This window comes from Colius striatus, chromosome Z (genome assembly GCF_028858725.1).
Source record: "Colius striatus isolate bColStr4 chromosome Z, bColStr4.1.hap1, whole genome shotgun sequence".
Taxonomy (NCBI): domain Eukaryota; kingdom Metazoa; phylum Chordata; class Aves; order Coliiformes; family Coliidae; genus Colius; species Colius striatus.
In genome coordinates, this window is record NC_084790.1 from 1,836,910 (window position 1) to 1,860,640 (window position 23,731).

The following is a 23,731-nucleotide window of genomic DNA, read 5'->3' on the forward strand; positions in this document are numbered from 1 at the left end:
GGTGATTTCATGCTTGAAAACAGATACAGAAAGGAAATCAGCAAATCTTTGTTGTGATGGAGTTTGTTCTAGCCCCTCAGTCTGGCTGAAAAGCGAGATAGCAAAAAGCTGAGGTGCTACAGAGGAGAACTGTCTCAGCTGCTTCTTCCTTCTCAAGCCTGGACAATATTCCCACTCCCAGCAGTGGTGGGGAGATGAGAATGGAACTAAGAGACAGTTAATTTCCTTTTTTTAATGTGTTTTTTATTGAGACATGAACAATTCAGTATGTTGGGAGGATGTGGAGGCTCCTTCCTTGGAGCTCTTCAAGACCCACCTGGACACGTTCCCGTGTGACCTGATCTAGATGGGAGCTGCTTCTGCAGAGGAGTTGAACTGGATGAGCTCTAAAAGTCCCTTCCAACCCCACCATTCTGTGATTCTATGTAACAGAAGAGCATAAAACTCAGAAGCCCAGTTCTAATTCTCCATCTAACAGAGTCACTGCATGACAAGTCACTTAAATATTCCGTGTAGGCATAATTCAGAGGAGGTGACTTAAAACTTTGTCATTCCTTAAAAAAAGACTCAATGAACTGTGACAGCCAAGAACATGGTTTCTGTACCTTCACCCTGAATGCCTGTCATGACCCAGCTGACACACCTGAAGTTCTGCCATCCTGGCCCACTTGGAAGGAAGCTGCACCACTGTGGCACAGAGCAGGGAGTGGAGGGCAACGTCCCCCTGTAGGCTGAAGCTGAAGGATTTTGATCTCCTGCGTGGGTTAAAGTAGACTTGAGAGCCAAGAAATGTGGTTTTGTAAAGTTTTTTATGCCTTTAACACATCCATTAAGCTTTTAACACTTTCATTCAGGGTTTTTTTCCTGTGTGCAAGTGGCTTGGTTGATTTGCAATGTGCTTTACTCTGCATTGTGCTAGGAAATGTACTTTTGAACAAGCACCTATTTGAGCCCAATACTTCAAAGGCAAGCAGAGCTTTCTGCTATAAATGGTTCCTTTTGTTGTTGCCTTTGGACAAAAATTAAAATCCCATCTTTTCTCTGAAGCAAAAGATGTCTTTGGAGAAGAAATAAAAGGAGAAACAGCAGAGAGTCTTCCTCTAAAATAGATTGATATCTTGGGCTTCTGTGCTAATTTTTGCATGAGTAAGTTTCACAAGGCCTTTGAATGCTCTTCATGTGCTGGTGAGGATAAAGAGATGACTTGCTTCCTCAATTACCAAGTCAATCTTTTTGTTTCTTTTCTTTGTGAGCATCTCCTGCTGTCAGAGCTTGCCTGAAACAGCCAGGATGCTCAAGGTTGGAAATGACCTCTGGAGGTCATCTCATCTGACAGCATGCTGAAAGCAGGGCTGGCTTCATAGTTGGATCATTGTGCTCCAGGCTTGTGTCCAGGCAAATTTGGAAGCTCTGCAAGGATGGAGAATCAACAGGATGGCTGAGAAGCCTGTTCAGGGCTCAATGACTCTCATCTTGAAGGAGGAGGGTGTGGAGGCTCCTTCCTTGGAGGGCTTCAAGACCCGCCTGGACACGTTCCTGTGTGGCCTGATCTAGGTGGGAGCTGCTTCTGCAGGGGGTTGGGCTGGATGAGCTCTAAAGCTCCCTTCCAACCCTCCCATTCTGTGATTATATGACTCTATGACTTTTTTCTTCTACCTGATGGCAAATCTTCCATGTTACAACCTGTGAATGGAGCTTCTTGTCTGTGTCTTCTCCACAACTCCCTGCAGACAGTGGAAGGCTGCAGCAACCTATAGATGTAGTTTACCTGTCTCTAGAACGGGTGAAACTTGTCCATCAGCCTCTCCTCCTACACCATAAGCCCCAACCATCTTGGTGGCCCTCTTTCTTGGTCATCTTCCAGTGACTGTCTCAGCACAGGAACTGTGCACAAATCCTGTCCCAGCTCAAGCTGCTTGTGAATTGCAGCAAATCTTCTGCAAACCTCTCCTTCCTAAACCGAGCTTCTTCAGCTGCCCTGCTTACAGCACCACTGAAGATCATGCAGCAAGACGTTTATGGGAGTTGCAAAGCTTCCTTCTTCCATTTGTCATTGATGAATTAAAAGCTGATTGAGACTTGGACAACCAGTTTGCACTTGAATTGGAAAGTGAGAACAGTTTTAATGTGTTCATTTACATGGCCTGGGCAGAGAAAATGTTCTCTGGGCCTTGGATGCTGCTTGTTATTCCAACCATGCTTTCCTTTCTCAAGTAGAGCAGATAATTACTTGCCATCTCACCAATGCTTGAGCTGAAGTGAAGATAAAGGAACAGGGGTGTTTTCACTCAAACTGCCCCAATCTCTGAACCAGCACGTTGCATTTTCATTCAGCTGCCTGCTTCTGAATACATCAGTGGATACATTCTCTGATCCAGATCGCTATGAAATGGCATGTTTCATGTGCTGTCTCTTCCTCAGTCGCCCTTTCCTTCACGAGAGATCACAAAAACTTCTTTTTTCCTCCCACTTCTTGCACTTCTCCCACTTCTTCTCTGTGCACTGGCTGCCAGAGAAGCACAAAGGCCGACAAGACTATGCCAGAGCAGTGGAATTTCACAAAGCTGAGTGAAAATGCTGACAGATGAAACAGCAGCACTACTACTACTAATAATACAGAACGTTCTGACAGTGGAAAATGATATTTAAAACCTTGCACAGAGGAACAGCTTTCAGTATCAATACAGAAATCAAACATGTCAGTCAATGCCAAGCGATACACCCCGTGTTGAGTGATTCCAGCTGCAAGTAGCTCGTTCTTAAGGAGCTGTGTTGGGAACACCACCCATAAAAGAACTTATTTGGTATTTCATGAGACAATAGTGTTACCAGCTGGAGGGAAGATGAGTGTACTGTTCTTGCACTGAGTTTTAACTTGCTTTAAAGTGTCGTTTCTCTGTGGGCTCAGGTTAGCTGATGTTACTTTGTTAGTGCTAAGTTTCAGCAGGGAATTGTTTAATAGGCAAAACAAGGACGTGGTAAAACCTCACCAGCAAGAATTTGGGATAGTCACCATGGAATCATGTTTTCAGCTGGAAGAGCCGTTTCAGCTCATGGGGTGCAGCCTCTGTCCCAGCCCTGTCACCCACCAGCCCATTGCGCTCAGTGCAGCATCCACCCAGCTCTGAAACCCCTCCAGGGATGGGGACTCCAGCAGCTCCCTGGGCAGCTGTTCCAGTGCCTGACAGCCCTGGCACCAAAGCAATTCCTCCTCTCCTCAACCTCCCCTAGCACAACTTGAGGCCGTTTCCTCTTGTTCTGTTGCTTGTTACCAGGAGGAACAGCCCAACCCCACCTGGCTACAACGACCTGAAAGGAAGAGAGTGAGAAGGTCTCCCCCGAGCCTTCCGTTCTCCAGGCTCAGCAGCCCCAGATCCCTCAGCCCTTCCTCAGCTGAGACGTGCTCCAAATCCTTTCCCAGCTTGGTAGCCCAGCCTCTGGATCCTCTGCAGCACCTCCATGTCCTTCTGGTAGAGAGGGGCCCAGAACTGGACACAGGATTTGAGGTGCAACCTCAGCAAAGCTGAGCTCAGAGCTCCGTGCTCCTGCTGACAACTCTGTTCCTGAGGCAGGCCAGGATGCCCTTGGCCTTCTTGGGCACCTGGGCACGCTGCTGGCTCCTGTTCAGCCCACACTGGCAGGTCCCTGTGTGCCTGGCAGCTTTCCAGCCACTCCTCCCCAAGCCTGTAGCTCTGCTGGGGGTTGTTGTGGCCCAAGTGCAGGACCCAGCCCTTGGCCTCGTTGAAACTCATGGCACTGAGCTTGGCCCAGCCATGCAGCCTGTGTGGATCTGTAAAGCTTCCCTATTCTCATGCAGATCCACACTTGCACCCAGCTTGGTGCCAGCTGCAAACTTGCTAAGGGTGCCCTGGATGCCCTCACCCAGATCATTGATAGGATGTGAAACAGGAGTGGCTTCAGCACTGAGCCCTGGGGGACACCACTCGTGACACCAACTGCATTGAACTCCATTAACCACAGCTCTTTGGACTCGACCATCTCATCAGTGTTTCACCCAGGAAAATGTAAATGTTCCAGCTTGTACCTGTTGCCCCTTGTCCTATCATTGACTTTGAGTATCTCTGTATCTTGTAGGTCATTTGCTCCTGTCCTTCAGTCATTTCTGTGCTCATTTGCTCTTGGTCTTCCTTGTCCAAACCTCAGCAGTTCTATTTCCTTCGACTGGCTGCAGTTCATTGTTCATTGCTGAAGGAACTGAGTATTGGGAAAGGCTAATTTCATAGCTGAGGTGTACTGATGGAGCCTAATCAGCTGTGCTAACTCAGGAGAGATAGTCCCACTGCTCAGTGAAAGCATCTGCTTGCTACATAGCAGCAAGCCAAAAAGAGCCTTGCGTTAGGTTACATTAAGAAGAATAATTAACCCCAGCAATTTTAGGGGGGGAAAAAGCAATGGAATCTTCTCATTGCATACCAGCACACCAGTAGTTCTTAATTAAAAACTGGAGGGAGATGAGAAATGATCATGGAAATACTGACACAGCCCATTTTCTCTCTGGTCAATACAAAACCCTCCCCGAGCCTCTGGAGCTGTCACATTAGCACCTCCAGCACTGGTTTGTCAATGTGCTAATCCACATCGTGGATGCTCTGTAATTAAGGTCAATGCAATCAGACTGGCATGAAGGCAGAAAAGTGTGGGGTGGTGCAAGGTGATGCCCCATCCCACTGTTGGCATGGCTCCTGTGCTTCACCTCGAATGGACACAGCAGCTGTACTCAGGGTGAGGATCTTTACAAGCCCCATTGGGATACCTCAGACAGATCCTGGTTCAAAACACATCTTTACCTCAGACAGATAACTGTGATAAAACATATCTTTCAGAGGTTCCACTTAAAAAAGTCCACCTCAGGTGTTTCTTTTCAGCTTCAAATATGAGATAGTGATGAAGAAAAAGAATTGGAGGTCAAGCATGATGCTCTCTGTGGTCACCTTGGGTTGAAATGGCATGGTAAAGGGAATATGAAGCAAGAAGTATCACACAGACTAAATGAAATCTCATTTCAGGCAATTCCAAACAAGGAATTAACTTCTGCTGTTCCTTCCTTGGGACTGGTATCATTTTACAAGGGAGACAAGACTGTCTGCAGAGTCTGTGTCTGGAAAACAGCAGCAGTGCAGGAGAGAGATGGCTGTGTTCTGCAGTGTCCCCTGAGCAAGGGGGAAGATGAGGTCACCTCCACTTGCAGAAGACAAAGAGAAGTTGAAGGGGAGGATCCACATGCTCCAAAGCCTAGTTTTTTAATGCTTGTTTGGAGCATCCTCATCTATTCCTGCCCCGTGGACCTCTGTCCTGCTCCTCCCATCCCCACACCATCCTTAGGGTGTCTGGGCTGAGGCACAGGGGTTAGTTCTTAAAGTGATTTTAAGGTGATTGTGTTGAAATCCCGTGCAGGGGTGATTAAGTTGCTGTGTTGGGTAAACAAGAACAACTTCCCAGCACTGAGGTCCATCAGCCATCTCCTGTGCTTGTCATCCTCTGCAGTGGCTGCACACAGCACTTTTTGTTGCCTGCTGATGTTTTAGGACATACCTCCAGAGAAGAGGACCTTGTGCCAGAGAACCTTGTGTATGCAGCAGCCTGTGGTTAAAAGAAAGGCTCTGTCTTGTATTGCAGCTTGTCTCAAGTTGAATTCAAGAATGGTTTTGTTCTCCTAATGAGCGTCTCAGTGCACAGCATCATAAACTCCTCCAGGTTCCTTGCACACAGTGTCTTTCCAACTTAACTTGTAAACCACCACGTCTTTTTGTGCTGCTGTGGTTTTTGTTCTGCCTTTGGAGAGCAAACATTTTCCCTGTTATACTTTGAGAGGGTTTTGTTGCAGAGAAAGCATGTTTGGGCAAGGAAGTGCTGTCTTGTATCTAGACAAGGGATTTTGAACTTTATCTTTGTAAAACCTCTGTTGCTGTTGTTCAGTGGAGGAAGTATTTACAGAGCAAAATAAAAACTGCAGCTCCACAGAGATTTCTGAGCAGAGGGAAACAGCTCAAAGGTCTGTGGAGGATTTCCTGGATGTGGGTGATGTTTCTTGCTGCAAGTAAAGGTGAGATCACAGAATCTTAAGGGTTGGAAGGGATCTTGAGAGATCATCCAGTGCAACCCCCCTGCCAGAGCAGCACCACGTAGAGCAGGGCACACAGGAGCTCATCCAGCTGGGTTTGGGATGTCTCCAGAGAAGGAGCCTCCACAGCCCATCTGGGCAGCCCCTGCCAGTGCTCCCTCACCTCAACAGGGAACAAATTCTGCCTTGTGTTTGTTTGGAGAGGTCGTGCTTCATGGTTACCACACTGGAGCTCTCCACCTCAACAGGGATACAGAACTTACCTCACTGTACACCACTTTTGCTTATTTGTGCCTTTTTTTTTTCCCCAGTTGAGTTGGGTTTTTGGTAAATACCATTTTGTATGTTTCCTGTTGAACACAGAAGCTGGAACCTCAAAGGCATGAACTAGGAAACGAGCCCAGTGTCTCTGTTTTCCCCAGGCATGCAGTGGCACACTGGCCATTGTCATTTTGAGCCTTAAAGCAGCTTTTGAACTTGACCATCCAAAGCCAGATGTCCAGCTGTGAGCTCTAGGGGTGTCTGTTTACCTCACAGGGAGGGGTTGTGGTGAGTGACACGTGCTTGTTTTGCAGAGCTCGGCCGTGACGCAGCGCATCAGCCCCTGCTCCACGCTGACCAGCAGCACGGCCTCGCCGCCCGCCAGCAGCCCCTGCTCCACCCTCCCTCCTGTCAGCACCAGCGTCACCACCAAGGACTGCACCTATGGAGCTGTCACCAGCCCCACCTCCACGCTGGAGAGCAGGGACAGTGGCATCATAGGTGAGCAGTGTTTACTCTTTTGTCTCCCAAGCTCTTTCATTGCCAGCCACGTGGATGCACTGGGTGATGAGTAAGGGATGGGATGGGTTTGTGGTGTTCCAGTTAATGCTGCAGTGACCATGGTGAATTGCACTCCTTTGTCTTCCATTCACACAATCCCAGAATGGTTGGGTTGGGTCCTGCAGAGCTGCTCCAGTCCAACCCCAGCCCCCTCGCTCAGAGAGCACAGCAACGTGTCCAGGTGGCTTTGGAAACCTCCAGAGAAGGAGCCTCCACACCCTCCGTGGGCAGCCTGGGCCAGGGCTCCCTCACCTCAGCACCAAAGGACTTTCTCCTCCTGTGCCAGTGGCACTGTTTATATTCCAGCTTATGTCCATCACCCCTTGTCCTGTCTCTGGCCACCACAGAACAAACACTGGCTCATCCTCTCTCTCCACACGCAACCTTTATGTCCCCCCTCAGCCTTCTCCAGCCTGAGCAGCCCCAGGGCCCACAGCCTTTCCTCAGCAGGAACATGCTCCAGTGCCCTGAGCATCTTGCTGGCCCTGTGCTGGCCTCTCTGCAGCACTTCCCTGTCCCTCTGCAGCTGGGGAGCCCACAACTGGCCCCAGGACTCCAGATGAGGCCTCAGCACATGTGGCAGAGCAGAGCAAAGGGGAGCAGAAGCTCCCTGGCCCTGCTGCCCACACTCTGCTTGACGCCCTTCAGGATATCACTGGTTATAGTTAAAGCTGCACAGAGTTGGTGGAAATGAGGATGGATGAGATTAATACATAAAGTAATGGATGCAGAGTTTTGGAACTTGTTTAAACAGTGAAAGAGGAAGAATTCTACCAGGGGCTGCCAAACCTTCCTACTACCTCAAGTAATGTTAGAGGCATCTGTTTTTTGCAGCATTCTCCTTCTCTTCATGCCATTTAGTCCATAGCCACTGTTCTTTGAGTTCAGAGGAAGGAGAATGGATGGTGGCTTCATGTTCACAGTTCAAATGCTGTTGGATTATATTATAATAACTAGAAAAGGCTGATTTCCATCTGTGCCCCACGACTGTCACTGACACCTTCTCAGTGCCTCAGAAATGCCTGCACCTCCTAAGCTTAGCTTCGGGCAGGAGCTGGATTAAGTGAACACAAATCTGAGTGAATTTCTGTAGCTGCTGCAGCAGCTTTTTCATTTGAGTGATCTGTAGGTTGCAAATGTAAAGGATCTTGGAGAAAAATAACAGGCACAGGTAAGCATCTTCTCAAGCAATGTCAAGGCCCAATGGGAGAAAAGTGATGTCTGTGGCATATCAGGCACGATGGTCTTCTCATGGTTGTCCTTGCCATATGTTGAGGATTTCTCCAGCTAAGGTTTTACTTTGCCAACCATTTATGACCAGCTGCAGAGTTGGGCACAGAGGAACCTGCTGAGGTTCAGCAAGGGCAAGGGCAGAGTCCTGCAGCTGGGGAGGAACAAGCCCCTGCAGCAGCACAGGCTGGGGGTGAGCTGCTGGAGAGCAGCTCCAGGAGACAGAGCTGGCACTGCTGGGGGAGAATCAACTGCCCATGAGCAGCAACGTGGCCTGGTGGGCAAGAAGCCAATGGCAGCCTGGGGGCATCCAGCAGAGTGTGGATCCAGCAGCAGGGCCAGGGAGCTGCTTCTGCAGGGGGGTTGGACTGGATGAGCTCTAAAGGTCCCTTCCAACCCCACCATGCTGTGATTCTATGATTATGTACTGCTTTAAAAAGAAAAGCAGAGAGAGGAATGTTTATGGTTTAGGGAGGTTCCTTTTCCTACTGATTAATATTTTGCTTGGCTGATCAGGAAATCTGGTCTTAGTTCAGCTCCTGGATGCCACAACAACTTCTGTAGCACTTCTGCCTGCATGATCTTAAAATGCAAATATGTAAGCTATTCTGAGCTGCATTCCAAAGTAGTTTAATGAATCCTGGGGAAAGTCATTGCAGCATCACACACGCTTCGTCCACTGCTCACAGCGTCCCAGGATCAGAGCTTCACCCTGTCCAACAGCAGCCCCTTGGGCTGGAGGATCACAGTGAGTAAAAAGGATGCTTGATCGCAGCTGGATCTTACCTGTGGCAGAGCTGTGAATCAGGTCTAAGGCTTGAATGAAGCTTGAGGCGTGGAGCAGCAGAGTCTACTGCCCCTACTAATGAGATGTGCCTGTGTGTGTCTGTGGCCTGGTGCTGAGTTGGCAGCTGCCAACCTGAAGGCAAGAGAACTGAAGGCAATTCTTGCCATGAAGGCAAGTTGCTGCACTTTGGTTTCATCTGGAGTTTGTTGTCCATGTGAAAGCCAGAGGAGGTCCAGGTGGCCTTCATGGTGCACCTGGGTGTCAGAGAAGCTTCAGTACCATCCCAGTCCCTGACATGTGAAGGTGTTGAACCTTTTTGCTCGTATTTTCTACTCTTTTTTTCTCTAGGAATTGATTTTTAAGTCTGAGACATTATTTTCCCGTTCTTCTGTCAGGAACTTGCACTTTCCCATGGAAGCTTTGGAAAGGTGCATTATCTCCAGGCTACATTAATGTATCCCAGGTGGAAAAGCTGTGTAGAAATAGGTTTGTGTGGAGTAGGGGAAGCACTTCTGGCTTTCCTCTGCTCGTGTTTGCAGTCAAAGGAAACCAAGAGCCTTTTTCTCCCTTTGTTTCCTTCTCCCCCCTTTATTTTGACAATAGCATTTTCAACACCTTCTTACTCTGGCATTTGCTAGAAGCTGAACAGCTGTAACAAACTGGGGGGAAAACACTCTTTTGCAGACAGGCTTGACAGCAGTGAAAGAAATGGGGAGGTTTTCTGCTAAGTCTTGTTTTTCTCTACCTCCTCCATCTTCTGCAAGTGTTCTGGAGCAAGGGGAGGCTGTTTCCCCACAGCAATGGACATGTGATTTGTTCATTGCCCTCCCCTTGTGACAGGAGCTGTGGGGGTGACAACTTTGAAAGGTCCTCCCCCTCAAAGAAGTGATTTAAACCACTAGTTCATGAACTACATGAAGGTATATTCTTATCACAGGCAACTCTGATACATTTCTTAACTCGTCTTGATCAAAGTCCCAGTTTTGAGGAAGATCTCTTGTGCTTTGCCACCTCTCAGTCCTGAGCTGCAGCAGGCACCACCTCCAAATCTCACCACCGTTGCATCACCACTAAGTTTCCTGGTTGAAAAGCACAGAGACTTTAGTGTGTGTATCCCAGGTTAATGGAAAATACTTGGCAAAGGGCAGAAAACAGTTCATCAAGGTGGGAAATTGGTCTTTACATCGTTAGGGATAAACACTTCCTTTCTCTCCATGTGGTTTTGCTTAGCATAAGGTGGTTTTATATATGTTGAACTCTCCTTACATACATCTGTTGCTAGATACAGCATTCGTTTGTCAGAGTCGAATCACACTGTGGCTCTTCAGACTCTGAATTAATTGCATTAAGTGCTTAACTATCCACTAAAGCATATCAAGTGGGCATTTTGGTGTTCTAATCTGGATGCAAAGACCAAATGGTAACCAGTTGAGTTTTCTCTGCTGATTTGGACTTACTCCATTTGTCTGCCACCTCTTGCATCGTTTCAATTATGAGAGAACAAGCGTGTCATATCTTTAATCTGTGTGGCACAGGAGCTATTTCATGCTTCCTGATGACTTTAATAAATGCATCACTTGGACTGAAGAGCTTTTAGATCCTCTACAGTAAAGGGAAATTGAGTTTCCTGATGTTGAAAGGGGAACACAAACCTTACAAGGTGCAGATCTTCAAATTTAGACACTTGTAAAGGAAAAGAAGTGGGGGAATGGGGAGGAGGAGAGAAGAGGTGAGCCAAGAAGAGAGATAGGAGCAAGTCAGCCCTTTCTCCTGGAAGCCACTAAATCTTTTCCATGTAAAACAGAATGGCTGGTGAAAATGCTGCCCTGACTTTAACCTCTGAATAGCTTCCAGGATTATTTTGGCTCTGGCCATGTAAAATCATCCAACTGTTAAGGTTCAAAGTCTGCTACTGAAAAGAAAAACTGCTCAAAGCAATCACGTGCTGCTCTGAGGGAACTTCGTGCTTGACATCCCCACAGAAGTGGGACTGTAAAGTTTTGCTACTTGAATGCAGCAAGATGCAAGAAATCTTTGCAAGGCTGCAAAATGAAGCGTTTCTTGGCAGAGTATAAAACTGACCCGAGTGCTTGAGATGTTCAAGCAGCACTTTATGTCATTTAGCAGCAGTCTCCCAAGGGGATTAAGAGACTTCTGTGTTGAATCTTCTTAGGAAACTGCTGCAATTTACTCTGACATGAAGTGGGGCCACGTTTTGACTTAATGTAGAGTCCTGTGATGATCTTCCACTGTGTTCCCTGCTTCTTGATAGGGGCATGCATCATCTTGGGCAGGGTAATAGGTAAGATGTTAAGAGCAGCTTAAAGGGAAAGCAGGGAGCTGTGTAAATCCTTTTGCACCACTTCAGTGGCGTAGACAGCTCTGATATCAGATCTGAGTGGGTAGATGAGGGGAGAGCAGTGGATGGCATCTGCCTTGGCTTCAGCAAGGCTTTGGACACTGTCTCCCACAACACCCTCATCAGAAAGCTCAGGCAGTGTGGCTGGATGAGTGGAGGTGAGGTGGATGCAGAGCTGCTCAATGACAGAGCCCAGAGGGGGGTGATCAATGGCACAGAGTGGAGCCGGAGGCCTGTGGCCAGTGGAGTTGCACAGGGATGGGTTCTGGGGCCAGTCTTGCTCAACATCTTCATCATTGACCTGGGTGAGGGCACAGAGGGACCCTCAGCAAGTGCCCTGCTGGCACCAAACTGGGAGCACTGGCTGATTGCCCAGAGGCTGTGCTGCCAGGCAGCCAGATCTCAACCAGCTGCAGAGTTGGGCACAGAGGAACCTGCTGAGGGTCAGCAAGGGCAAGGGCAGAGTCCTGCAGCTGGGGAGGAACAAGCCCCTGCAGCAGCACAGGCTGGGGTGAGCTGCTGGAGAGCAGCTCCAGGAGACAGACCTGGCACTGCTGGGGGAGAATCAACTGCCCATGAGCAGCAACGTGGGCTCGTGGGCAAGAAGCCAATGGCAGCCTGGGGGCATCCAGCAGAGTGTGGATCCAGCAGCAGGGCCAGGGAGCTTCTGCTCCCCTTTGCTCTGCTCTGCCACATGTGCTGAGGCCTCATCTGGAGTCCTGGGGCCAGTTGTGGGCTCCCCAGCTGCAGAGGGACAGGGAAGTGCTGCAGAGAGGCCAGCACAGGGCCAGCAAGATGCTCAGGGCACTGGAGCATGTTCCTGCTGAGGAAAGGCTGTGGGCCCTGGGGCTGCTCAGGCTGGACAAGAGGAGACTGAGGGGGGAGCTCATTCCTAGTGACCAAGATCTCACTGGTGGGTGTCAGGAGGTTGGGGCAGCACTTTTTACTGTTGTATCCAAGGGGTGATGGGATGAAGCTGGAACACAAACAGCTCCATTGAAACACAAGGCCAAACTGTTTGAGTGTTGGGGTGAGGGAGCCCTGGCCCAGGCTGCCCAGGGTGGGTGTGGAGGCTCCTTCCTTGGAGCTCTTCAAGCTCCACCTGGACACGTTCCTGTGCTCCCTGATCTAGGTGGGAGCTGCTTCTGCAGGAGGTTGCACTGGACGAGCTCTAAAGCTCCCTTCCAAGCCCCACCATGCTGTGATTCTGTGATTCTATTGTGTACACCAGTTGCCCTCACAATTTTGTGGATCTTTACCATGAAGAACACCATGTAAATAGCCTCCAACCCCTCCTGGATTTCCCTGGCATGTAGCTTTATTCACATTCTTTATTTCTTTACTGTTTTTCACTCTTTGCCTCCCGAGCTTTTATCAGTTGCTGCTGCTTTCTCCAGATTGATGGGTTAAAAATAGGTTTGTTAATCAATTCATCTGGAGTGCAGGCTAAGCAGAAGAGCTGCTGCTGACAATAAAACAAGAGAGACTTGTTTGCAAGTGTAACTGCTTTGAGACAGCAACAAAGAGCAGCTCAAAAGGCACATCAAGATAAATTTAACTCAGGTTAAATATTTTGGTGATCTTAACTGCTCGAAGCATTTGGATTTTGACATTCTCATCAGTGTTACAAAATGCTCTGTTAATAATGAATTAGATTTCTAAGAATTACAGAGCTTCTTTTCCTTAAATCCAGCCAGATTCCATTTGGGCTCATTCCCCAGAGGAGGAACTCCCTGAAAAATGTCTCCTGTTTGATGAATAACGAGCTTTTGTTCACTAATACATCTGCATATTGCAGGTGACAGGGGCTGACAGTTGAGGAGGTGAAATGGGAGGTGATTTATATCAGGTGTCTCATCAGCTCTTGAGCAAAAATTAGTAGGGGGGAAGGGTGTGGGTCACAGAATCCCAACCACACAAAGTATAAAAGGACACCATCTGATTAAATTCTTTCTCCATTTCATTAAGAGGACAAATTAAGCAGAAAGCAAACACGTGCACACACGTGTGACATGATTCATGGGTGATGTCAAGGGTGAGAAACCATGAAGTCATGAAACAACAGTCCTGCCTTCCCCCTGTTAAGCATCAAGGCATCAAGGCTTGGCTTTGACATCAAAATCTAGGTGCTTAAATACTGGTTAGATCAGCTATAGGTGTTTGTTACATTACTGGGAGGGCAAAAAAGGAGAAAGAAAAGGGTTTAAAGCTGAAGGAAGCAGCACAGAGCAGACCATAGAATCATGGAATCATAGAATGGGAGGGTTGGAAGGGACCTTTAGAGCTCATCCAGTGCAACCCCCCTGCAGAAGCAGCTCCCACCTAGATCAGGTCACACAGGAACGTGTCCAGGTGGGTCTTGATGCCCTCCGAGGAAGGAGCCTCCACACCCTCCCTGGGCAGCCTGGGCCAGATGTTGTGCTCAAACTGTGACATTTGTTTATGGTCCAGCCTGATAGATGGAAATAAAATAGATTGAAAAATTGAAAGAAAGAAGGAACTGGAAAGACAGATCAGAAGGCAGCTACAGGAAAATTCAGTGTTGGCAACTCCCACAGTGTTATTTTGGACGCTGTAATAAGTTTTAGCTGTTGATGGCGTGAGATTAGATGAGCCTCTGAGCTTGTAGTTGAAGAGCAGCAAGATTTTAACCTTCATGATTATGAAAAGCCTCTCCATGAACTAAAGTCACCCAAAAAGAAATGCACAAGTAACATTCTTCCTGTTTGTGCAGCCACCCCCTCACATGCCTCTGCTCTGCTGGCTTCTTTCAGTCTTAAAACCAGTTTCAACAGTGTGGTGGGCTTAAAAAAATAGAAGAAGAAAAATTGTCTTTGTTAAGAAAGGAAACAAAGTGACCTGATGCTGATGAGACAGGCAGAAATAATCCTCCAAAGTGGTAAAAGGTGCATGAGACAAAGAGGGCACCGAATTGAGAAGGTGATGGGAGTTGCTGTAGGGTTGTGGGGATGTGGATGTGCATTTCTTCTGCAGTTTTAACATCTTCACAGTTGAAATGGCTGTGATTTGAAGTGGTGAGGTACAGGTTTGTTGAGGGGGAGGCACAGCACACAAGCTCAGGTTGGGCTGGGGAAAGAGCCTGAGTTTGGTAAGACCTTGTCTATGGTTTTAGTGCATCACTGTCACAGAGGTGGAGTAACCACATGTGCAAGTGGGATTCTGTAAGGAGGGTGTGTTTAAATAACAGTGTTTAGGAGCGTGAGGGAGAGTTTTTGATGATGCTTTGGTAAAATCAAGCATCAAGATCGCTGCCTCTCAGATTTGAAAGGGATTTCTTTCACGTTTACAAGAGTGGACCGTGCTTCAGAACATTCATTCCCTTGTATCTGCAGTGAAGTTTATAAGGAAAGCTTTGCTGATCTCTTTTGTCTCAGGCACAAGGTGTTTGTAGTGAGTTGTGCTCTGATCTCGGGAGTGCCTCACTCTCTTGAAATGCAATCTTACCCAGGCCCTACATTTCTAGTCATGAGTAGCACACAGGTACAAGCCCTTCAAGGCATTCATACCATCCTTCATCCCTCCTGTCAGCCAGTGCAGCAGGGAATTCAGAACAGAAGGAAAACAGGGTCAGCTACTACTGTGAAGGTATTTTTCATTAGGTTTCAAAATGTGTGGTGTGCTTACCATGATTTACAGTGCCTCGAGGCTTGAAACACAAATAGGTTTACCTGTTGAATCTCTGTCTTTTTACAGGACTGTTTATATGAGTTAAGCCAATGATTTGAGAACAGTGTTGTAGGGGAAGTTAAACATACAAAGAGTGGTGTGGATTTGGACCTCAAGCCTTGAGCAGAGCAGACTTTAAGAGTGGTTTGCATAGTTTTTTTACGTGGAGAAACTCTAAACTCACTGACTGATGGTGTCCAGCAAAGAATCATGTGCCTGTCCCTTCTCTTGGGAAAGGTTTGGGCTTATGCTTTCTGCCTGCTCACTTTTCCTCTTTGGCGTCTGAGCTCCCTGGAGTGGTCTGGGGCAACAGGGCTGTATTTAGTGATAACCTCTATGTCTGAGTTTATGAAGGTCTATGAAGATTAGGGCAACAAAATTGGTTTTACTCCTTGCCAACTCATCCATGTTAGCTGGGACATCTCTAATGTGATGAGGCAGGTTGTGTTGTGGCATGTTACTGGAGATGAGTGAAATGAGGTTCACCTGCAGATGGGTGTTTTGGTGCCTCTTTCAGTGCAAAGTGTGAAGCTTGCTGCTTTGCTGCAGTTGTTTCTTGAAAGCATCAAAATCCCTCTTTCCTACATTATAAGTCTGATTACTTATAATTAATGTTACAGCTGTGGGGTCTTCATCAAGTGGTAACCATAGAAAAGTGCTTTCTCCTGCAGTCCCATCTGAAAGGTGAAGATAAAGGTTGATGTTTTCCAGGCACGATCTCTGCCTCAAGGAGAATTGGATTGGATGGTAAAAATCCCCTCGTGTGTTTAACTCAAGCCAAGTAGATTTGAAAGCCTCAAGCTCCAGGACATAGGGCAGCTTGCAACTCAATGAGAAATAATGTGTGCTATCCTGTCAATCCATGAAACTCTGTGACAAGGGTGAAAGTGTAACACTGGCTGCAGTGACGTGGATGGTGCTGTCTTGGATGAGCTGCTCTCCCAAGGAAAATGCAGATGTGAATCTTGAACAATAAAGCAAAGTAGGATTGTAAAATGCCTCCAGCATCTGGAGTGTATATCCTGCGGGCATCCAAGTCCACATGTCTTCAGAGATGCCCAGGCTGTGCTGCTCCAAGTTGATGCAGGCAATGCTGTTAAAGGGAGGTGGTGAAACCTTGTGGGAAGAGAACTGGCATATCCTTGGCAAAGGCTGTGGAGGGGCCTGCAAAGGAGCAGCAAGCAGCCTACATCACAGAATCACAGAGTCTTAAGGGCTGGAAGAGACCTGGAAAGCTCATCCAGTGCAACTCCCCTGCCAGAGCAGCACCACCTAGAGCAGGGCACACAGGAACTCATCCAGCTGGGTATTGATTTTCCCGAGAGAAGGAGCCTCCACAGCCCATCTGGGCAGCCCCTGCCAGTGCTCCCTCACCTCAACAGGGAACAAATTCTCCCTTGTGTTGCTTTGGAACCTCTTCTGTTGCAGCTTGTCCCCATTGCCCCTTTTCCTACCACTCACAACCCCACCACTCAGTGATTCTGTGATAACCAGGGCAAGAAGGGCATTAAAGCCTACAGTAGTTACCATGAACATGCCCATCCCTGGAAATCCAGGCTCACACCCACAAAGTCACAGCATCTCAAGGTCTGGAAGGGACTTGCAGAGCTCATCCAGTGCAGCCCCCCTGCCAGAGCAGCACCACCTAGAGCAGGGCACACAGGAACTCATCCAGCTGGGTTGGAATGGCTCCAGACAAGGAGCCTCCACAGCCCATCTGGGCAGCCCCTGCCAGTGCTCCCTCACCCTCACACTGAGGATGATTTTCCATGTGTTGCCCAAAGGTCCTTCCACAGTGTCATTCATGAATGTGTTCTACAGCACTTAGATGTTTTAGGTGCCTCAAATTGTGTGTTCACATCAAATAGTGTGAGACTGTGTGCCAGCTGAGACTGGAGATACATATAAATGCATATATAATTAGGTACACACACACATCTATATTTATATACATACGGTATTGCTGTAGTGCTGTAGAGAACCTCAGGTATTTCTGCACAGCTGTCAGCTTTTGCATGTTCAGTGTGTAACTCACATGGCTGCCCCTGTGTCCCCTCCAATAAACCTCCTCTTTCCTCCACGAGACAGCGACGTCTCTTCTGCACATGCCATGGTCTGTGCGGTCGCAGCCATGTAGCAGGGCCCAGGCACTGCCATGCTCTGCTGCTTCTTCTCACCAGGGTTGTGTGCTGGATTCAGGGGTGAAAAGAGCTTCACATAAACGTGTGTTCTCTCATGGCATCTCTGCAGCCTTTGTGCACACCAGCAAGTTCTTGTCGTGGCACCCTCAGCTTAACGTGTCGCGTCACGTAACCTGTTGCGCTGGGTATTGTCTGAGAGATTCAGGGTTGAAAGATCTGCCTCTCAGCAGATGACTTCGGGGAAAAATTCCTGCTCTTTGATGGATTTGAGGTCATGAGTTTCAGCTCTCACCAATTTAGAGCACGCTACCTGGGGGATTTTTGAGCTTGTGATTGATTAGGTATCCTTGTGTTTAAAAACCACAGAATTATACCATGGTTTGAGTTGCAAGGGACCTTTTAAAGATCATCTAGTTCCAACACCTCCCTGCCATAGGCAGGCACATCTTTTACTAGATCAAGCTGCTCAAAGCCCCATCCAGTCTGGCTTTGAGCAGTCCCAGTGATGGAACATCCACAGCTCCTCTGGGCAACCTGTGTCTCACCACCCTCATGGTACAAGGAGGAGTCCACAAGACCTGTAAGAAATTTTCTGGCTATGGCTGAAGGACCATTTCTTTCCTTTTTTTAATATATTAAGTAAGAAAGTGTGAATTCAGTGTGAGAGTTCCATGACCATTTTCCAGTTTCCAGTGGCATGGATGCTGTGAATCCCCTCAGGATGAGCCTCTCCTCCCAAATCTGTGCCACCTCTCATCCTGCAAACCCCTGGAAGTGTACACCAAGTTTCTCACCTGTAGGTTAAGCTGAGTCCATGACTGCTCCTGCACACTTTTAGCAGATACAAATTCAAGCAATGTAATGTTTAACCAGGGTCTGTGGGTACTTTTCATTATTCAAGCCTGTAAATCAATCAGCAAGTTTCTGCAGGCCACAGACGGGTTAGCCAGAGCCATCGTTGTGAATTACAGAGCAAAGGCATTTCAAACTGAACACAGAACACTTATGTGGCTTGGCTGTTCAGTCTAACCAAAGCAGTAATATCAGAAGGAATCTTGAGAGTCAGTTTTTAGTATAATCTGATATTCTGATGTTCTCCTGTATGATATGTGTACAGACATCTCCTTGATGCTGTGTTCAACGATGTCATCATGGTAGTTTGTATCTGCTGTTGCCCACTTCATTGGGCTTCTCTGCATCTGAATTAAGGCCCAGAATATTTTTTCACATGTAGAGATGGTTTAGTTATATTAATGATGTAACAGGAGTCCTGTTGTGACTGCAAATAAGATTCATCCCGGGGATGGGCCTTCATTCCCCATGCAACCCTGTAAAGAGATTATTGCTGTAAAGCACCGTTAATCCCCTGCCAGAGCCAGCACAGGAGATCACAGGGAGATGTACTCACACACCCCAACCACGGGAGCACAGATCCTGTCCTAGAATACCCTCTGCAGCTCTGGAAAGTTTAGGGTAGGAATGTGGCAGAACTAATGTTACTTTGCAGATTTCCTTCTGGTTGTGGGTGTTTATGGACTTGATCTTATTGGGGACTGAGGTGAAGATCTTTCTGCCCAAGGAGTGGAACAGAATAGACCTACAGTGATCATCTATGACACCGAGCTGGGCAGGTGTATAGTTCTGCTTGAGGGCCCTGGCCAGGCTGGAGCCGTGGGCTGAGGGCAATGGGATGAGGTTGAACCTCCCCCAGCCCAGGCAGCTCCAGGCTGGGGCAGAGGGGCTGGAAACTGCTGGAGGGAAAGGGCCTGGGGGGGCTGAACAGGAGGCAGCAGCATGCCCAGGGGGGCAAGAAGGCCAAGGGCATCCTGGCTGGGCTCAGCAGTGGGGTGGCAGCAGGAGCAGGGCAGGGATTGTCCCCTGTGCTGGGCTCTGGGGATGCTGCAGCTCCAGGGCTGTGCTCAGTGCTGGGCTCCTCACTCCCTGCCACAGGGACACTGAGGGGCTGGAGATGGGCAAAGAAGCTGGGGAAGGGGCTGGAGAACAAATCTGATGAGGAGCAGCTGAGGGAATGAGGCTGGAGGAGGCTGAGGGGAGCCAGGAGCCCTCTGTGCAGCTCCCTGCCAGGAGGCTGAGGGGAGCAGTGACCATCTTTGCCCCCAAGTCACAAGCAACAGGACGAGAAGAAACAGCCTCAAGCTGCCCCAGGAGAGGGTGAGGTTGGAGCTGAGGCAGAGCTGGTTCCTTCAGAGGGGTGTCAGCCCCTGTGCCAGGCTGCCCAGGGAGTGCCCAGCCCTGGAGGGATCCCAAAGCCATGGGGCTGAGGCACAGAGGGCCAGGGGTTAGTTTAGTGATGGGCCTGGCAGTGTGAGGGGAGTGGTTGAACTTGATCTTAGAGGTCTTTCCAACCTTAATGATTCCGTGATCTAGTCCAACTGCTTGACCACTTCAGGGCTGACCAAATCTTTGTATACGAGCGTTACCAACTTCTCAGCCCTTGAATGTCATGCTGCATCAACCTTAGTGGCTGCAGATAATATGATTTCTCTGAAATTAGATGTTACTTCCTCAAGTGCTGCTCGTGAGGGGGTAATTTATGAGCAACTCTCTGGGTCATGCTGATGGGAAGCTTTGGTTCCATCAGGAAATGTACTTTGCACATCCATTCCTGTTGCTGGCTCATAGCTAACTTTACACTTTAGCCTTTTAAATAAAAACAAAACTGGTTTGGTTGAAAATAGCTCATAGAAGAGATTTAAGCCCACAGAGCAATTGCTTCCAGCCTGCGTAGCAGTACTTATATCATCCAGAGCTGTTCAGAAGGTAAATTAATCCACAGGGAACAATCCTAAATACCTGATTCAATGAAGAGTTTGCACATAAAATAACTTTAGTGTAAAACAGTGAAAATTATGTTTAAAATGAACACAAATAGACGATTAGAGAAGAGGCCAGCATCATTTATTCGCTCTTTTGTTGCTGTTGTTGTAGCTTCATTTAGAGAAAACTTATTTTGACACGTAGTTATTTTGGGTTTCCACAGCTTGATGTATTGGGAGATGACTGATTACAGCTGCTGATGTATTTCTGCAAAGATTAATTAGACATATACTGAGATAGGTTTTTTAAATGAGTGGATTTTAATGGATCAATGGGTTAGGGGTTTTTTTTGTTGCCAGTAGGCAATACAGTACATCCAGTACTGCAGCCCCAGCCTTGAAATGGATATTTTCTAGAAAGCAATTTCAAACATATTTCTCACTATTAATTTAAGGGAGCAAGAGAAATGTGAACATCTGTTTCTTGTTTCTATCTTATTTTCCAATGCTAAAGTAGAAATGTGTTTGCCTGACAGGAAACTTCTGTTTGGATGCCAACAAACAAATACCAGTTCTTAGCAGTTGTGTGTGTTCAAAATATGTTACAAACAGCTAGATTTTGGAACACTTGATGAGATAGAAAGATATTGATCCCACTACATTGGCAAGAAACCCCATACTGAAAAAAAGAACTACAGAAATAGGGGTAAAGGTGGAAGCTGATGGGGTTTGTTGGAAGCTGATGGGGTTTGTTGGGATGGGTGAGGGTCAGGGACAGTAAGAACTACAAGTCCTGGATGTTTTTAATGATCACTTTGTGAGTTCAGATGGAAGCAGTTAATTCTGGTTCTTCTTAAAATGTCATTTAACACGTAATTCTGCCAGCTTAGTCCTTGGTCATTGAAGTTTGTGGGTTTTGCATTAGGGATAGTCCATCAGCCTGCACAGTACCTCGATAAGGAGAACCCTCCACAGCCCTTGGCTTTGTGTGTCCCCACTTTCATACTTTATGAAGTCTATGTGGGTATTTCAGAGAGTTAAAATTGAATGCCTGATGTTAGGCAGTGAGATTATTCCTGTACTCAACATATAAACAGCTGGCTAAAATAGGTAGTTCTCTGCTTCTGGATGCATTAAAGTAGACAACTCTTATCTATTTGCCATTAAACTACATCTTCCTTTAGGTGTTCTTTGGCTAAAACTTATTTTCTAGGCTGCTTACTCTTAAAACTTGTCACAGAAAAACCTTTAGCCTAAAAGCTAAAAAACAACCACCCCCACGCCCACAAAGAGAGAGATCCACGTTGTGTCCAGGGACAGATGGCACAGAAATTAGCAGAGAATTTGGACTGGGAGAGGTATTTACCACAGCTCAGTGAAAATGAGGGATTTCAGTGGATTTAGCAAGTAGATCTACAAGCACAGGGCATGTCTGGAGTTTCAGAACATCCAGGGTTGAGTTGAATTTCAGGGATTTGAATAGCAGTGGAAATGTGTGTGGTTGGGGCAATCAGAAAATAGAGAGCTCTAGTTAGTGGTCTCTTCTATTTTTCCCCCCTTTTTCTTCTTCTCTGCTTTCCCTCCACTTCCCTCAAGTGATGATCAAGTTTGATCTGCTCAGATAAGCTGATATGGGTGTTGGGAAGTTCTCTCAATGACTAAAAGGTTTGCTTATGACCTTGAAGGAATATGTGGGAGGCTGAAGACAAAAAGTCAGCAGCCTTAAGGGTGTTACAGCCAGGGAATAACTGCATCAGTATCCACAAGAGAATATCACTGGGGAGATGGTGTGGATCAGTATGGTATTGCCACTTCCCAGTGTGAAAGTCAATATAGCAACAATCCTGATGTGTCAAATGAGATAATGTAAGGGAGAATGTGTGGACTGTAAAAACATGCTGCCAATCAAATGAGATGTTGAGTTGGATTTCTGGACCAAAGGAATCCATGGGAGCCATTTGTTCATTCAAGTCATGTGGAGGCTTTCCATGGCTACAGCTTTTCAGGGCCACACATGACAAGGTTACAAACTTCTGCACAGGTGGTAACTGTGATGTAAATGAAAAGATGTGAGGAGCACTGATAACATGGGTTTTCCTCTCAATAACTTCTGCACTGTCTGGAATTGCATATTGAAATGCAATGCAGGATGCAATTACAACTGGCTTTTAACAGCAGGAACCAAAAGGTTAGAGCCTGAATGGGGTATTTTATAGAAGTAGTAAGCAGAAACAGCATCATGAGAGTAAATGCATGATCGGTAAATGTGCTGCCAGGCAGCCAGATCTCAACCAGCTGCAGAGCTGGGCACAGAGGAACCTGCTGAGGGTCACCAAGGGCAAGGGCAGAGTCCTGCAGCTGGGGAGGAACAAGCCCCTGCAGCAGCACAGGCTGGGGGTGAGCTGCTGGAGAGCAGCTCCAGGAGACAGACCTGGCACTGCTGGGGGAGAATCAACTGCCCATGAGCAGCAACGTGGCCTGGTGGGCAAGAAGCCAATGGCAGCCTGGGGGCATCCAGCAGAGTGTGGATCCAGCAGCAGGGCCAGGGAGCTTCTGCTCCCCTTTGCTCTGCTCTGCCACATGTGCTGAGGCCTCATCTGGAGTCCTGGGGCCAGTTGTGGGCTCCCCAGCTGCAGAGGGACAGGGAAGTGCTGCAGAGAGGCCAGCACAGGGCCAGCAAGATGCTCAGGGCACTGGAGCATGTTCCTGCTGAGGAAAGGCTGTGGGCCCTGGGGCTGCTCAGGCTGGACAAGAGGAGACTGAGGGGGGAGCTCGTTCCTAGTGACCAAGATCTCACTGGTGGGTGTCAGGAGGTTGGGGCAGCACTTTTTGTCTGTTATATCCAGTGAGAGGACAAGGGGTGATGGGATGAAGCTGCAACACAAACAGCTCCATTGAAACACAAGGCCAAACTGTTTGAGTGTTGGGGTGAGGGAGCCCTGGCCCAGGCTGCTCAGGGAGGGTGTGGAGGCTCCTTCCTTGAAGGTCTTCAAGCCCCACCTGGACACGTTCCTGTGCTCCCTGATCTAGGTGGGAGCTGCTTCTGCAGGGGGATTGGACTGGATGAGCCCTAAAGGTCCCTTCCAACCCCACCATTCTGTGATCCCATGCAATTCCATAATCTCTGATTTATGTGAATGTGGAAAAATCTGATGAGCATCAGTTTTGGCTCTTGCATTGCACAGCTCATGGTACAGCAGTGTATTTGCAAGCCATTCTTGTCTTTGTTCCTCACTTTGTTTATCCTTTCTTCCTTTAAGCTACCTTGACAAGCTACTCTGAAAATGTGGAACGCACTAAATACGGAGGGGAGAGCAGTAAAGAGCATGGATCTGGAGGAAACCTGAAACCTTGGCAGTCCCAGAAATCCAGCATGGACTCCTGCTTGTACCGTGTGGATGAGAACATGACAGCCTCTACCTACAGCCTCAACAAAATCCCAGAGAGGAACCTGGAGACAGTCTTGTCTCAGTCAGTGCAGTCGATTCCTCTTTACCTTATGCCACGGCCAAATTCAGTAGCAGGTAAGCCAATGTTTTGTGCCTTTCTAAGACATCATTGCTATTTCTGCTATTCCAAAGCTTTAAGTGCAAGTAAAATGGAGAGATCCACACAGGCTGCATGGCTGGGCCAAGGTCAGTGCCATGAGTTTCAATGACACCAAGGGCTGGGTCCTGCCCTTGGGCCACAACAACAGAGCTACAGGCTTGGGGAGGAGTGGCTGGAAAGCTGCCAGGCACACAGGGACCTGCCAGTGTGGGTTAAACATGAGCCAGCAGCGTGCCCAGGTGGCCAAGAAGGGCAAGGGCATCCTGGCCTGGCTCAGGAACAGGGAGCAGGATCATT

At 47.8% G+C, this 23,731-nt stretch overlaps 1 protein-coding gene across 9 annotated transcripts in view; it reads left to right on the forward strand.

Annotated features, from left to right (window-relative positions):
* The window catches only part of LOC104557622 (protein TANC2), a 306,816-nt gene that overhangs the window by 182,741 nt on the left and 100,344 nt on the right, over nucleotides 1-23,731 (forward strand). For all 9 annotated transcript variants that reach the window (XM_062018045.1, XM_062018041.1, XM_062018049.1 and 6 more), the window contains 2 exons: nucleotides 6,658-6,844; nucleotides 23,146-23,409. In XM_062018045.1, the coding sequence (XP_061874029.1) occupies nucleotides 6,658-6,844; nucleotides 23,146-23,409 (451 nt within the window). The remainder of the gene's footprint in view (nucleotides 1-6,657; nucleotides 6,845-23,145; nucleotides 23,410-23,731) is intronic.